At 47.2% G+C, this 15,824-nt stretch overlaps 1 protein-coding gene across 1 annotated transcript in view; it reads left to right on the top strand.

Annotated features, from left to right (window-relative positions):
* Nucleotides 1-15,824, top strand: part of Rgs12 (regulator of G protein signaling 12) — a 97,125-nt gene that overhangs the window by 10,992 nt on the left and 70,309 nt on the right. The window contains exon 2 of the mRNA XM_028758196.1: nt 4,578-6,570. Within this exon, the coding sequence (XP_028614029.1) occupies nt 4,690-6,570 (1,881 nt within the window). The 5' untranslated portion in view covers nt 4,578-4,689. The remainder of the gene's footprint in view (nt 1-4,577; nt 6,571-15,824) is intronic.

Genomic DNA, 15,824 nt, shown 5'->3' with positions numbered 1-15,824 from the left:
GACTGTGGTATTGGGCATGCTTTCAGGAGATAAGCATATAGGAAAGCATGGAGTGAAGATCCTTGGAGATGAGGAGATAGATGACCACATACTTAAGAGGCAGAGCGGAGAGGGAGCAAGGGCAAGAGAGGAGAGGCTGTCACAAAAGGGGGGCCAGCTATGAGCTAGGGCCAGAAGGGAAGGGAGGGCCAGATTTCAGAGTCTAGGAGCACAGCAAGGGGACCAAAGGAGCACTGAAGGGGTGGGGACACTGACTTGAGAGGGGACCCCAGGTGGGTGGGTGCCTTGTATCAGACGTAGTATCAGAAAGCCTTGTGACTGGGAAAGGGTTGCAGGGACACCTTGAGGCCTTGGATCTGAATTTCCTAAGGAGGCTGCTGCATGTATAGGGGAAAAGAGGTGAGGAAGGGGAAGGGAGGAGAGAAAGGGGAGGGAAAGCTCCCACAGAAGGTCTGTGTATAGCGTGTGTGACTTGTGAGTTGATAGCAAGATTTTGTTGTTGTTTTTGGTTTTGTTTGTTTGTTTGTTTGTTTTGGTTTTTTGAGACAGGGTTTCTCTGTATAGTCCTGGCTGTCCTGGAACTCACTCTGTAGACCAGGCTGGCCTCGAACTCAGAAATCCACCTGCCTCTGCCTCCCAAGTGCTGGGATTAAAGGTGTGCGCCACCACCGCCCGGTGTTTTGTTTGTTTTTTAAGACAGGGTTTTCCAGTGTAGCCCTAATTGTCTGGAATTCACTCTGTAGACAGGGCTGGCCTTGAAAGAGATTTGCCTCTTTAGTGTTGGGATTAGAGGCGTATACCACCCCCACCTCCCCTGCCCCCAACTATAGCAAGTTTTAAAGGGAGAGCTCAGAGTTGGGGCTTGGAGTTCAGTTAGCCAGGAGTTGGGGTCCTTACAGAGAAGAAGCAAACAGAAGATGCCTCAGCAGGTGAAGGACTGACTCCCTGGCTAAGGGCACCTGGAGATGTCTATACCCAAGGGGCTGATTGTCACTGCCTTTGGCAGTAATTCATGAAGCAGCAGTGGTATATTCTGGTGCAGAGGCCTTGTGGCTCCCTGGTCTGTGGACTGTGGTCTTTACAGAAAGTTGTTTTTCTCACCTTGATTCTCTATGCCTTGCTTGGTGGCAACCATGGAATGGCAGACAGAGCATGGCCAGTGTATACTTTGTGGTCCAGGAGCTGGGACCCAGGAGGCTTCAGACAAGGGATGTTCACTACAGACACTTGCTCTCTATGCAGATGCTTTGATTGGGAATCAGATGGTCTAGAAGTGGTCATCTGGCTTAAGAACCTGCTTGATCCTTCCTTTGTGCTATGTCCAGCTCCAGGTCTGCCAGGGTCAGGAGGGTAGATGGTTGGGGGATAGGCTTAGGCCTCCACAGGGTTCTTAAGGAAGGGCCTTGAAGCTGGGATTGGTGTCAGGCTGTTATAGTAGTTGGGAGGTCAGGGATCATCAGTGTGAGCCTGTGGGGTGTTGTCAGTGGGACAGCTGTTGGTCTTGGTGTATGCCCCATATAGATGTTGCTGTGGGTGGTGTTAGGTAGGTGTTTGGCAGCCACAGGAGTTGCTGGTTGGGGTATGATTGCTATGGGGAGGGCAAGAGGTAGAGACGGGTCTTCTGGGGTAGTCCCTGTTGAGAATGTGGCTTGTCACCTGTACTGATGAGACTGGGCTCTGGAGAGGACCTGTCTCAGGCACAGTGCCTCCTGTGTTCAGTGGATTCTTGTCTAGAGGAGGAAGATAGCCTGACACTGCTTATCTCTGGTCCTAGAACAGTTTGCAGTGACTGACCCTCGTGCTCGCCCCATGGTCAGCCTGTTCCAGCAGACCATCCTGGGCTGTGTTCCCCCTTTCAGTCTCTGTGTTTGCTTCTGGAACTGTTAGAACAGGAAACTGTAAGTCTATGGCTTTTACAGCTTGTTGTATGGTGACCTGTGTGTCTGGAATGACCTGGCTAAAGTCAAGAGTGTCACAGGGCTAGTTCTTCCTGGAGGCTTTGTTTTTTTGTCCTGGTCCCTGCCCTTGGGTCCTCTAGACGCACATGCTGTCTCTGTTGACTGACACCTTTTTCCATCCCTTTCAGTGGGCTCCAGAATTCCATGGAGGCCTTCTGAGTGAGCAGAACTGCCTGTCTTCCATCTCTACATCCTTAGCTTGAGCTCCTTTGCCAGCCTTGTGGCTGGAGAGGGACATGCATGAACTGTGGGTGTTAGATGGCAGATGTGTTAGGGGCACAGTTCTGCTCATCGCTCTTCCGAGAAGATCAGGCGAGATCTGAAAACAGCTTCTTGGTCATCTTCAGTGTAGGTGGAGCCCAGAGCCCCTCATATGCCAATCATGCAAGAGTATACTCCCAGCTTCAATATGTACATCTTATTAATGAATACTAAATAGTTAAATTATGAATTTAGCATCACTTAGATAGTAAATGATGCCACCTATTATAGATAAACTGTTCTTTCTTTATTCCTGTGTATCAAGAGTAATTCTGCTCAAACATGCATCCTGTGCATCCTTGTTCTCATTGTTCTGGGACTGTTTCTGCAGTCTCCTGATGCTCTTCCCACTGGCTCTAGCCGTTTATCTGGGTGTGTCTGTAAATCACTTAGAATCTGTTTACAGTTGTTGGAAACTATCTCATGACATAAGAATGTCTCAAGAGAGTAATTAATTCAGCAATGTATTCTGCAAACATCAAGCTCTCTATAGCCGTTTGGATCATCACATTCAAATTATGACTATATTGCCCTTTCTTCCTGACATAGGTCTCACATTGCAGCCCAGGCTGACCTTGGCCTTGCCTGGTCTTAGCCTTCTGAGTATGGCAGTTACAGATATGTGTGTGTTGATGTTTATTTTGTGTGTGTGTTATATGTGTGTGTACATGCTTGTGTGTGCTCATGTACGTATGAATATATGTATGTGCATGTGGAATATATGGAGATAGGGTTTTTCACTTGTCAATTAGCCTGTCAATTAGGCTGCATTACCTTGCCAGTGAGCCCCCAGTATCTCTTCCCATAGTACAGGAGTTACAGGCATGCATTGCATGGCTCACTCTTTTTACATAAGTGCTAGGGATCAAACTCAAGCTCTTGTACTTACACAGGGCTTACACCTTACTAACTGAGCCACTCCCCAACCCTTGTACTCTTTTTAAAGATAGTCTTGAAAGAGTCTTAAGCAGTAGAGTTCTCACAATGTTAGACACCTGTCCAACAGATGCCTGCATGCTGGGATGGCGGGCGTGCCTCCACTGGTGGGAAAGGTTCCTCATGCTTCTGCTGGCTGTGTAGACAATATGCTTTATGTCCATACTTGATTTTCTTTTAGAAGTCTGGAGTTTTCATATAGTGCTGTACAGAGGACAGCAGTGTGATTAGCCCCCAGTGACAAACCTGGACTCTTAGTCTCTGCTGGGCCCCTGCTTAGAAATTTCTCATGTATATGATGTCACAGCTCCTTGCTGGAGGGATTTAAGTGTGTCCTGTGTGATTCTCTGAGGGAAGGTTCTAGAAGCTAAGCCTGGTTGTTTGTTTGTTTGTTTTGTTTTGCATCCCTGTATATCTTTCCCTCTGCTGATCTAATCTTGAGTCCCTTCATTGTAATGGATCTTATTCTGGGTGTCCCTCTGTGCTGAGTCCTGAGAGTCCCATGGATCACTGCCTTGGGTGGCATTGGGGATCCTGACACAGGTCTTTTTTTTTTTTTCATCTTTTTTCAGGTTTATAGTTCATTTAGTGGCAGCTGGTAGTCACAGAATTTTCTTCCAGTGATCCCATATTCTTTAGATTAAAGTAGCTACACTTACACTTTCTTAAAGCTGATTAAAAATACCCTAAAGGGTTTAGAGAGATGGCTCAGCCATTAAAGGCTAAGGCTCACAGCCAAAAGGACAAAAATACCCTAGAATCTTCGGCCTGGATTCTAATGACAACCAGTACTTTATGAAGTCATGCCCTCTGGAATAAGTCAGTACAACATTGCTTTCCTTCATTTGATTGCTGTTTTTATCTCTTCTCTTGGATGACCTCCATGGTTTTATTGATTGAGGTTGTTTCATACTTATGTGTTTTCCTAGCATAGGACTTTGTTCAAAATAAATTAATTGTGGGAGACTCATGGGATATGGGAGAACGTTTTGTAGAGGGGATTTGGGATCAGATAAAAGAGTTGGGTAGTGATCTTTGAGGCCTTTGAATGCAGGATATTAGCAGGCCCAGTTTTTCATATTGGACCTACAAGGGACTCCTTGGAGCCTTCAGGGAAGCTGGGCCTGAACCTTAGCCTCTTTCCATTCAGGGGAATGCTGAGGCCACCAGGCTGTTCTATGTACATCCTCTTTAGAAACCCTAAAGGAGACCACAGCTTTTTGCTTTAATAGCATGAGAGCCACCAGGTTTAGATTCCCTTCACCTTGACATTTATGTGGTGACTTGTAGAGTCTCTTGTGTTTTTTTTCTTTTTTTGTTTGTTTGTTTGTTTGTTATCAATTACCTTGTAGAGTCAGGTAATGCCTGTCAGGGTTAGAGATAAGGATCTTTAATAACCAGGTATTTGCATTTCCTCCTTAGGGTAATATTTCAAGACAAAAAAAAAAGAAAACCCCAGTGGCATCGTGCATTCCTTGAAACATGGAATCTGTGGAATAGTGGGACATGCAATCAGCCTTGACAACACACCAGGATGTACAGGGCTGGGGAGCCAGGGAAGCGACAGCCCGGCCCTACGCCCCCTCGAGTGCGGAGCGTGGAAGTGGCCCGGGGCAGAGCTGGCTATGGCTTCACCCTATCAGGACAGGCGCCCTGTGTTCTCAGCTGCGTCATGAGGGGCAGCCCTGCAGATTTTGTGGGCCTCCGGGCTGGGGACCAGATACTTGCCATCAACGAAATCAATGTGAAGAAAGCCTCACATGAAGACGTGGTGAAACTAATCGGTAAATGCTCTGGAGTCCTGCACATGGTGATCTCTGAGGGCACCAGCCATGTGGAGTCTTGTTCCAGTGATGAAGAAGGTGGCCTGTATGAGGGGAAAGGCTGGCTGAGGCCTAAACTTGATTCTAAGGCTTTGGGTATAAACAGGGCAGAGAGGGTTGTGGAAGAGGTGCAGTCTGGTGGAATTTTCAACATGATTTTTGAAAGCCCAAGCCTTTGTGCCAGTGGTCCTGAGCCCCTGAAGCTGAAGCAGAGGTCCTTGTCAGAGTCAGCTGCTTTGCGGCTTGATGTTGGTCAGGATGGTCTCTGTGCACCACATCCCAGCATGCTCTCCAAGGAAGAGATATCAAAAGTTATCAATGATGATTCTGTATTCACCGTAGGGCTGGACAATCACGATGACTTTGGACTAGATGCAAGTATTTTAAATGTTGCCATGGTTGTGGGCTATTTGGGCTCCATTGAGCTCCCTTCTACAAGTTCCAACCTGGAGCATGACAGTTTGCAGGCTATTCGTGGCTGCATGCGCCGCCTAAGAGCTGAGCAGAAGATCCATTCACTAGTGACCATGAAGGTCATGCATGACTGTGTTCAGCTGGTCACTGACAGAGCTGGTGTGGTGGCAGAGTACCCTGCTGAGAAGCTGGCATTTAGTGCAGTGTGCCCAGACGACAGGCGGTTCTTCGGGCTGGTGACCATGCAGACCAATGATGATGGGGGCCTGGCACAGGAAGATGAAGGTGCCCTGAGGACATCCTGCCATGTGTTCATGGTGGACCCAGACTTATTTCATCACAAGATCCACCAAGGCATTGCGCGGAGATTTGGGTTTGCATGCACTGCAGACCCAGACACGAGTGGCTGTTTGGAATTCCCAGCATCTTCCCTCCCTGTGCTTCAGTTCATCTCTGTTCTGTACAGAGACATGGGTGAACTGATTGAGGGTGTGCGGGCCCGTGCCTTCCTGGATGGGGATGCAGATGCCCACCAGAATAATAGCACCAGCAGCAACAGTGACAGTGGCATTGGCAATTTCAACCAGGAAGAGAAGAGCAACAGGGTGCTTGTAGTTGACCTGGGTGGGGCCTCAAGCAGGCATGGCCAGGGCAGTAGCCCAGGGTGGGAAAGTGTAAGTGGAAGGGGCTCACAGCCTTGGAGTGTACCCTGGAATGGAGCTTTCTGCCTCGACTCCGAGGTGGGCTCCCCATTGGAAACCAGCCCCAACACTGACAGGTTCTGGGACTTAACAAAGCATTCAGGGCCTGTCTCTCACATGGAGGTCCCTCCAGCCACCTTGAGGAGTTCTATACCCCCTTCCAAGAGGGGTACTGCAGGTTCCAGTTGTGGTTTCAACCAGAGGTGGCTCCCAGTCCATGTGCTACAGGACTGGCAGTGTGGACATGCCAGTGACCAGGAGTCTTACACAGACTCTACTGACGGGTGGTCCAGTGTCAACTGTGGCACACTGCCCCCTCCCATGAGCAAGATTCCTGCAGACCGATACCGAGTGGAGGGCAGCTTTGCTCAGGCTCCACTGAGTACCCAAAAGAGGGACTGGTCTAGGAAGGCTTTCGGAATGCAAAACCTATTTGGACCTCATCGAAATGTTAGAAAGACCAAAGAGGACAAAAAGGTAAGCTGGGGGGAATTCAGGAATGGCTTCACCGTCAGATGGTCAGTTGCCACTCAGAGTCTTGGCTTACTCCCAGTGGCCTTGTGGCCTCTGTAAGCTGTCATGGCAAATCTGTTGTGCGTGCACTGAGACCTTTGCCTTGCTCTGAGCCCTGGCCATAGGCTATTCTATGACTGGTCCAGCAAGAAAGTGATTTCTTCCAGCTTTGGTAGAGGCGGCCTCCATCTCTGGCCCTGAGGGTGGTTGGAGGGCTCTTCCCACAGCTTTTCTGGAGTCCATTTTAATTCTAATCCTTAGTTGCCATTGCAGAGTCTGAAGTAGGAAGATTGGAGAAGTCCAGTGGGCTGGCCCACTTTGGGGACCGCCTTGGCAAATCCCTGGGCTGGCTTAGGTTCCTTACCTGCAGCTGATGGAGCTGGCTGAGCATCACTGACCTGTCAGTGGTTACTGTCCCTCAGGGATCTAAGTCTAGAGCATGAGAAGAGCAAGCCAGCCCATTCTTCCAGGACTCCCTTCAGTGAGGGTGGTGCTGTTGGAGACCAGGGTGTGCTGGCCACAGCCAGGCTCAGCGCTTACATCCTCGTCTCTGGGAAGCTGTTCTCAGAGGCACATTTACTCACAGCGCCTTTTTTCTGTGTGTGCAAATTTTGGTCTTAGTAGTGGAAAAGTTTATCCTAAACTGTCCAAAAGCTGGGCAGGGCAGGGGACAAAGCAAAGGCCCCAGCTGTCACATTGGTGGGGATTTGTCCTGGAGCCCTGGTAAGCCTTAGTGATTTTATTATTATTATTATTATTATTATTATTATTATTATTATTATGACTTTTATTGGAGAAGGAAGGGTGGCCCCTGTGCTCTCTCCCTGATGGCTACGGGTGACACTGGTGCCGCTAAGTAGGTTTAAAGCCATGCACAAACAAAGTTGTACTTCTACTGATTTTCAACCTAGTTCCTTTTCACTTTTAAAAATAAAATCTTAGCAGGTTGTTCTGGCAAGAGAGGATTGTAACTGAATACAGTGGATCCCATCTTGGCAACTGAAAAACCAAAACAAACAGAGCCGGGGCAGCATAGAGTGTCGTCTTCAGGAGGAAGGAGAGCACAGGGACATTCCCAAAGAGGTGACCTCTTGAGCAGAGGAAGCATGGAGGTCAAGAGATATTCATATGGGGATGTTTCCTCCCTAAGCATGCTTAGTTAAGGAGTACACATTCCTGAACACGGTCAGCATAATATTATGGAGCACATAGTTATAAGATACATGCCTCCGGGGATGCTCAGTTTATATCCTAAGGTTTTAGCTGAAACTAAAGGACAGGACTGTGCTGGGCTTGAGGTTTGTCAGAAGCAGAGGAGAGTCCACAGGACTGAACTGCCTGGAAATGAGAGGAACAGAAGGGTTGGAAAGGGAGGGAGCAATGCTGGAGGCTGTGGATAGTCGTGGTCAGGTTATACAGCCCTCCTCATTCTTGTCAACAGTGGCTTTAGTCCATCATTTGCTGGGAGGCAGCTAGACCAGCCAGGATGTGGTGGGGACACAGAACACCTTACGGTGATGTCATCAGGGAGGCTCAGCATGGATGGGGGAAACTCAGGAAAGACCCTAGCTACTGAGTTAGGAGCAGACAAGGTGGTGAATGCAGAAAGGGGATGTGGCTTAGAAGAGTGACAAGGAAGAGGTTAGACAGTCTGAGGAGGCACTGCAGAGTGGGAGACTTGTGAGGAGCATCAGGTGGTGATACTTTAATGACAGCAGACTTGGATGAAGAGACTCCTGTAGTGGCCCTACCTGTGAGAAAGGTTATCTGGCTAGAGAGATGGCTCAGCCGTTAAAGGCTAGGCACACAACCAAAAATCTAAGAGAAACGTCAAGGTCACGGAATGCTGACCTACTCGCGCCACTTGGAAGGGATAGATACTTTAACCTGAATGTTCTGTCTAGTGCCTTTATGGACGCATTGGATGTCACACCTGTGGGTAGGGGCAGGGTGATCTGCAAGGCCCAGGGTGCAAGAGCAGGAGCTGGCCATGAAGGGTCGCTTAGTGCCTAATGCTGGCATGACATAGTGACCATGTGCACCCTCCATCCGTGTCCATGTTCAACATCAGACAGAGCAGCCCAGTGCCTGGAGGGCAGGCTTCATGGTGGGAGTGCCCTCTCCCTTCCAGAGCAACCCAAGTCGTTCTTATTTATCCGCTTCTGTTTGTTAATTGGCCTCCTTAAACCAGCATCTGTGGAGTATATTCTTTGTATGTGCCCGTGAAATGTCATCCTGGCTAGCTTTGTGAACGGCTCATGATGGGACAGCAATGTCAAATCTTAGATGCCTGAGGCAGTCAGTTCTCCAGCCTTAGCCTTCTCTTCCTTCTAGATTTCCAGGAACATGGTGTAGCTTCCCTCACTCTCTGACCCCATACACTGCTGGGGGTCTGCTTCCCTAGTTTTTTCTTTTGAGTAAGCTTTGGCCAGATGCTCCTTTGAGGAGATTCCTATGACCAGGAGCAGCTGTGGCAAGCAGTAGGTACAAGTGCATTTTAGCCAGTTAGGCAGAAGTTGGAGACAGTCTCCTGTCCCCATCCTGGTAAGGATGAAGTGAACAGACAGAAGAGTGTACAGATCGGAGGTACTTTGTTATCAGTTTGGGACTGACTTTGAATGATGTAAAATAGACTGCCATGCAGGATTTAAATGAAACAAGTTTGAATTCTGGAGAGCCAAGAGACAGGATGTTAGCCAAGAGCTGAGAAGGGCTGCAGCTTAAAGCTCCTGAGGGCCTTGGGATGCTAGTGAGGAGCCGCCCCTTCCAGACCATGTCTGCAGTTCTGCCTGCAGGGCTCTGAAGTGCTGGGTGGTCTCATCTCACTGTCTGGAAGCCAGAACAAATTCCTGCCTGCATCCAACCCATGAAATGTAGACCTAGGCAGAGCAAGTCCCCTCTGTCTGCAGATACCCACCAAGTTCTCTGCAGAGTCCTCACTTCCCTTACGCCATTGAGTTCTAATGCTCCCTCTTGCTAAAGTTTATAGGTCATCAACTGGGCCCTGATTGGCTGAGTGTGGGAAGGGTGAAAGTAGGATTAATCAAGAAAGAGAGGGCCAGCTTGGTGGGGGAGAGGAAGAGCCTTGACTACCCAAAGTTGCTTGAAGTTCAAGTTAGGTTTGGGGCCTGTCTACCTATGAGGACTTGTTAAAATGTTCAGGTGGCTGCCTGCCACTGGTCTCTTTTAGAAGGGCTCTTTTATTTGCCACTACTCCAACACTAAACTGTGGCTTGAGCCTGGCAGCTGAGAGAGGTCATCAGAAAGCACAGGGTTTGTATACCCCTAACACCAGAACTGCCGTGGCCCAAGGCTGCTTCTACCAGGGTGTTCTTGCCTTCACCATCCTTACTCTCCGTGAACACCTGGGGGCGGGGCTTGTGAGTATGAAGATGCGCCTGAAAATGGGTCCTTCCCACCTCCACTCCACCTGCCGAAACACCGGGAAAACACTGCGTGAAGGAGGGATAGTTGAAAGGGAGCAGGTGATTGGAATCGAGAAGCTTCTCACTTTGTTTGGGCTTTTATGGTGGCCAGGCAGGTTTGGCCCCTTTGGCCCCAGGAGGCAAAAAAGTGTTTTCATTGGCGTGTACAGCGTGTAGGAAGGACTATCCTGGGGCACGAGATGTCCGAGAGTCTCCTTGGGGGCTATACCTTATACATACCTATATGGATGCATAGAGCTCATGCTAGGGCTGTGTAGACAGAAGGTGAGCTTTGGAGGTGTGCTCTCCCACTGACCTGGCTGGTCAGGCTGGCTCCTCTAGAGGCCAGTTTTGAGTGGAGTCATGTCTTCTCCATGAGTCTTCACAGAGTCACCCCTGTGTGTGTTCTGATCTCCTCTGTATCCCATCATACTGCGTTAGAGCCTGCCCAGTGAGCCCTTTGATTGGTACCTCTGTAAAGGCCGTGTCTCCAAGTGTAGCTGTGTGCTAAGATTCTAGGTTAAGGATTCAACATGTGGATATTGGGGAGCAAAGAGCAGCTCGTGATAGGTAGTGTCCTGGGATTGATCAAGGCCATGTCTGTCTCATAGAGTAACTAGTGCCAGAGCTGTGACCGGTAGCATCAGATATGCCCAGGGACAGCCATGAGAATGATGGTGGGAGTGGGATGAGCACAGGAACAAGATGGCAGTGTCTCTTGCTCTGAAGTCTTAAAGCAGCAGTTACATGAATGTCCCTGCAATCCACAGAGCTGAGAGGGACTCAGACATAATGTGGTAAGCTGTCACAGGTCAGACTGAAAATCAGCTGACCTAACTATAAACAGATTGGATTTGCATTAGTTGTCGTTTGGACTTGGAATCAACCGAACTGTATGCAACGTGTGTTCATTTTCAAGTTCACCTTCTTGCTTGCCCAAGTCCATAGATGTGTTAGTTGGGGATGGAGGTAGAGTTTGAGCCACTGGGATTTGGGTTGGGGTTTCAAGAGAGTGGGCAGTGAGCCATGAAGAGGGACAGTACAAGACTAATGAGGGACTCCTCATGCCAAGTGGAAGCAGCAAGTCACACAAAAGCACATTTAAATGTCTTTCTTATTTTAAAGATTTAGATGCCTCAGGCCATTGTTAACTGTTCTTTTTTTTTTTTTTTTTAGCTTTTAAACTAATTGTGAATGTGTGCACAGGTGGGCATGTACATCCTATAGCACACACAGAGTGGTCAGAAAGTAACTTTTGAGAGCTGGTTCTCTTCTTCCAGGGTTCCAGGCTTGAACTCGGGTTATTAAGCTTGTGTACAGTGCTTTTACCCGTGAACCATCTGGCTAGTCCAAGTGTCACATACTTAATACAAAAGATGGGTCATTGTAGAGGGAGCCTGTCTTGATAGTGCAAGCCTTTAATCCAGTTACTCCTGAGCTGAGACAGGAGGATATCAGATTCAAGTCCTGGTTAGGCTAGAGTTAGTGTAGAGAGCCTCCGTCGGTAAGGAGAAGGAGGGCTGAGATGAGGTTCAGTGGTGGGATGCCTGCCTGACGTGTAAGACCCTGCATCCTATTTCTACCCCATCTTCCCCACACACCAAGTCAGCAGACTGGTGAGAACATTACCTCAGAGCCCAGTGAGAGCCAGGGAGGGCGTGTGACACTTTCATTTTGTGTCAATTTTTTATGATGGAAATGTGAATTTAGTGACTGAAAAAGTTCCCTTAGAGAAAAAACATATTATTTCAGATTATTTTTAATTGATTACTGTCATCATGATTGTTTGTGTACTTATGTGTGTATGAGAGAGAGAGAGAGAGAGAGAGAGAGAGAGAGAGAGAGAGAGAGAGCGAGCATGCACATACATGCTACAGCATGCACTTGGAGGTCACAAGACAACTTTTGGAGTTGATTATCTCCTTCTAACAAAGATTGGGGATTGAGCTCTGAGATATGCATGGGAAGCCATCTTTCTGGCCCCTAAAGATTCTCTTAAAAAGAACAAAGCCACTTGTAACTGGCTTTGTAACAGCACTCAGGATATGATGCAGGAGGATCAGGAGTTCAGGGCCATAAAGTGAGTCTGAGGCGACTCCGAGCTCCTGAAACCTTGATTCCAAAAGAGCAGAAGTCGTGAAGTCATGAGGCATGGAGGTGGAAGCTGTAATCCCTCTTTCATCTGGCCCAGCCGTGAGAGGCTCACTAGAGACCCAAGTCCAGAGAGCTCTGCATCCAACAAACAGGTTTGTGTAGTTTTTTTCCTGTGTGAGAGGAAGTTTCAAAATAGATGTAAATATTTTCTTCTGGTACTTTCAACAAAGACCACACCTTAAAAAGGCCCCATAGTGTCACTACCTCCCTGAGCAGGGTATCTGTAACCATCACTTGTATAAACTGATACTCTTGCCCCCAGTACCCACCCCAAGTCTTGGATGGACTAGGCAGGCAGGATTCCATGTGAAGTACTGGCTCCTGAAGATGGGTGCTCTATGTAGCCCCCACCGCCATTAATGCATCAGAGGTCCTTACAGTGCCAGCCTCCAGGGCAGTGTCTGACCTTTGGATGGTGCTCCTGGGAAGGTTGGTGGAAGTGGGGTTGCAGTGGAGCCCCCGGAGGTGGAGGGATGCAGACGGGTGTGTCTGCTGCCCTGTCCTTTGTCTGCTTTCCAGGAAGGAAGACTATTTAGAGTCCTGCTGGAACAGCCCCAGCTGAGCGATTGGCTTCCCAAACATGGGCATTTCTGCCCTTTCACTGTGTGCAGATGTCTCACAAGAGCCTACTGCCTGGTTTATAGAGCCCAATACAGCTTCAAAGCTTTCCCTGTGATGTTATGTGTAGCTGCAGCTTGATCACCTTTCTACTGTGTGAGATTCTGTTGTGTAAATGTGTCACTGCTGTTACAGTCCTATTTTTCTTAGGTTTATTATCTTTTGTTAATGAGTGTTTTGCCTGTCTGTACCACATATGTGCCTGGAACCCACACAGGGTGTAAGAGAGTGTTGGATTCCTAAAAACTGCCTGACATGGGTGCTGGAAAGTGAAGTTATCTGGAGGAGCAGCATACACTCTTAACTGAAGCACCTCCCCAGCCCTCTGTCACATTAGTGTTGATGCCATACAGGCATTCTTGCCCATGTCTGGGTGTGCTTGGGTTCTTGACTATGGCTCTCTAGCACTTGTAGCGATGGCTCACTGTGACTTATGTTTGCATTCCCTTGATTATAAAGGCTGTTTCCTTGCTGGTGCATCAGCGTGTGTTTCTGCTAGGTTGTCTATTCTAGGTTGGCAGGACTGTAGATGCTGGCTACTTGCCCTGTGATGGTAGTAGAGCCACACATGTACTCATCCCCAACCCCCTGCCTTTTACGTCCTTCATGTGTTTTTGAATACCCAGAAGTTCCTAGCCTTCATTTAACCATATGTATAATCTTTGTCTTAAGTAATAAAATCCTACTCCTGTAAGATCAGATTTTCTTCTCTTCCATAGTAATTTTAGAGTTAACTTTTTAATGTGTGCAAGCAAATGTGTGTGTGTGTGTGTGTGGTATATGCATGTATATGTTCATGTGTGTGAGGTAGTATTGTCTGTGTGTATGTTAGAGGTTGATATTGGGGTGTCTTTAATGGCTTCTCTACCATATGTTTTTAAGGCCAGGGTTTCTCACTGAACCCAAGGCTTGCAGACCAGACTGGCCTCAAATTCATAGAGATCTGTCTGCCTCTGCTTCCTGAGTGCTGGAATTAAAGGTGTGTGCCACCGCTGTCTGGCCAGCTTGGTTTTTAAAGATTTATTTTACTATGTTAAATTATGTGTATGTATTTGTATGTGGGTATGTGCACATAAATGCAGGTACTTGGAGAGGGCAGAGGCTTTGTATCCCTGGATCTGGAGTTATAAATGGTTGTGAGCGTTAGGGATCCAAACTCAGGTCCTCATGCTTGCTCAGCACGAACTTTATCTACTAAGCCATCTCCCCAGCCGCAGAGATAACTTTGTGAATAGGATTTGGCTTAAAGAAAGATGTTTAGGTATCAAGTTGCCAAGTGGTGGGAATTTAAGACAGTATGTATGTATGTATGTATGTATGTGTGTATGTGTGCGTGTGGAGGGGTGTACTTGTGTACCACAGCATGTGTGTGGAGATCAGAAGAGTTTGCCAGAGAATTTATTCTCACCACCTTCCATGTGGGTTCTGGGGACCAAACTCAGGTTGTCAGGCTTGGTGCCAGCAAGTATCTTTACTCACTGGACATCCATCCACCTAGGTTTTTTTTTTTTTTTTTACTTCTCTCTCAACAAACTTTGGCAGTTACCTTCCTAAGTGTTTTTAATAGGTATTGTTTCATTAGAGTCAGTCCTAGCTGTTTTATGTAATTTTGTTGTTATTATTGACACCATCATAATTATAAATGCCACCTCTGATGATACATGAAAGTTGAGGGGTTTTTTGTTCTTTTGTTTTTCTTATATAGCTTTCTTTTCTTACAGCTGTCTGAGTTTGGAAAGTTCCTTCTCTTTCTTTGTGAATCCGATTCCTCCAATGGGTGTTGTAGTTTAGCTTTTCTGTCTGAGTATTCTGCACACATCGAATTGTGTGGGCTTCCTCCTCTTCATTAGATTTCCAAATGTTAGACCACATCTGCATTCCCAAGATAACCCAGCTCAGCACAATGAGCTTTTCAGATGCTAGTGGATTTGGTTTGCTAATATTTTTTGTAAGATTTTTAAATCTATGTTTATGAGACTCTTCTGTAACTTTTCCCTTTTCTCACTGTCTTTCATTTTAGTAACAATTTTTGTCTTATAAAATTAATTATATTATATCAAATTAATAGTTTTTCTCCTTCCTTCTCTTTTTTCTTCCCCTTTTCCTCCCTTCCTTCTTTTCTTTGGTTATTTGAGATAGGATTTTTCTGCGTAATAGCCCTGACTGTCCTGGAACTTGCTTTGTAGACAAGGCTGTTCTCAAACTTGGAGATCTGCCTGCCTCTGCCTTCTGAGTCCTGGGATTAAAGGTGAGTGCCACCACACCAGGCTTTTTCTCCCCTTTTTCCTGTGTTAATCTTCATCTAGGAATTAAACCCAGGGCCTTCGTATGCTAGACAAGGGCTCCACAACTTAGGCACATACCCAGCCCTGGGCTCTTTTATTAAACAACATCAACAAAGCAATCAAGCTATACCAGTGACACCAGCCTTGTCTAAGACAGCACTCTCTTTTATTTAAATTCTTCCATATCTGTGATGGAGGCAGGTAGTTGGATTTCTTTCCTAATCCTATCTGAGATCCTTCTGTTGTCATGTGAGTGAGATCAGAAGGAATCTACAGATATGGTCCATCCATGGAATGGGAGGAGAGGTGAGTCTGGGGCTCCTGGAGGCACCAGGCCTCCCTTTGACTCTTTGCCTTTTGTTTTGTTTTTAAGGCTGTGTGGGTTGTTTCCTCAGTCCCTTCTCTCCCTGGTGTGGCAGTTTATACTTTGTTGTCTCCTTTAAAGGTTCTTGGCCTTGGCTGACAGATATTTGGTCCTTAGATATTTGCTAACTGATGTAATTTGCCACAATGCTTAAATGTGCGTCCCTGTGTAGTTGTCCTTTCCTTTCTTGAGTAGAAGACTTGGACCTTTCTCCTTCTCAGAAAGATGATTCACAATGACTGGGAGTGGTTACTTCAGCATTGTCTACAGAAAACACACTATAGGGCTGAAGGGAGGCCTCATTTGGTAAAGTGCTTCAGATCCCCAGAATTCAGTTCTAGCAATGATGGGCATGGAGACAGAGAGCCACAG

Source organism: Grammomys surdaster, unplaced genomic scaffold (genome assembly GCF_004785775.1).
Source record: "Grammomys surdaster isolate TR1022 unplaced genomic scaffold, NIH_TR_1.0 126187, whole genome shotgun sequence".
Lineage (NCBI taxonomy): Eukaryota > Metazoa > Chordata > Mammalia > Rodentia > Muridae > Grammomys > Grammomys surdaster.
The sequence above is the reverse complement of the archived record's forward strand: the minus strand, read 5'-3'. Positions and strand labels throughout refer to the sequence as shown.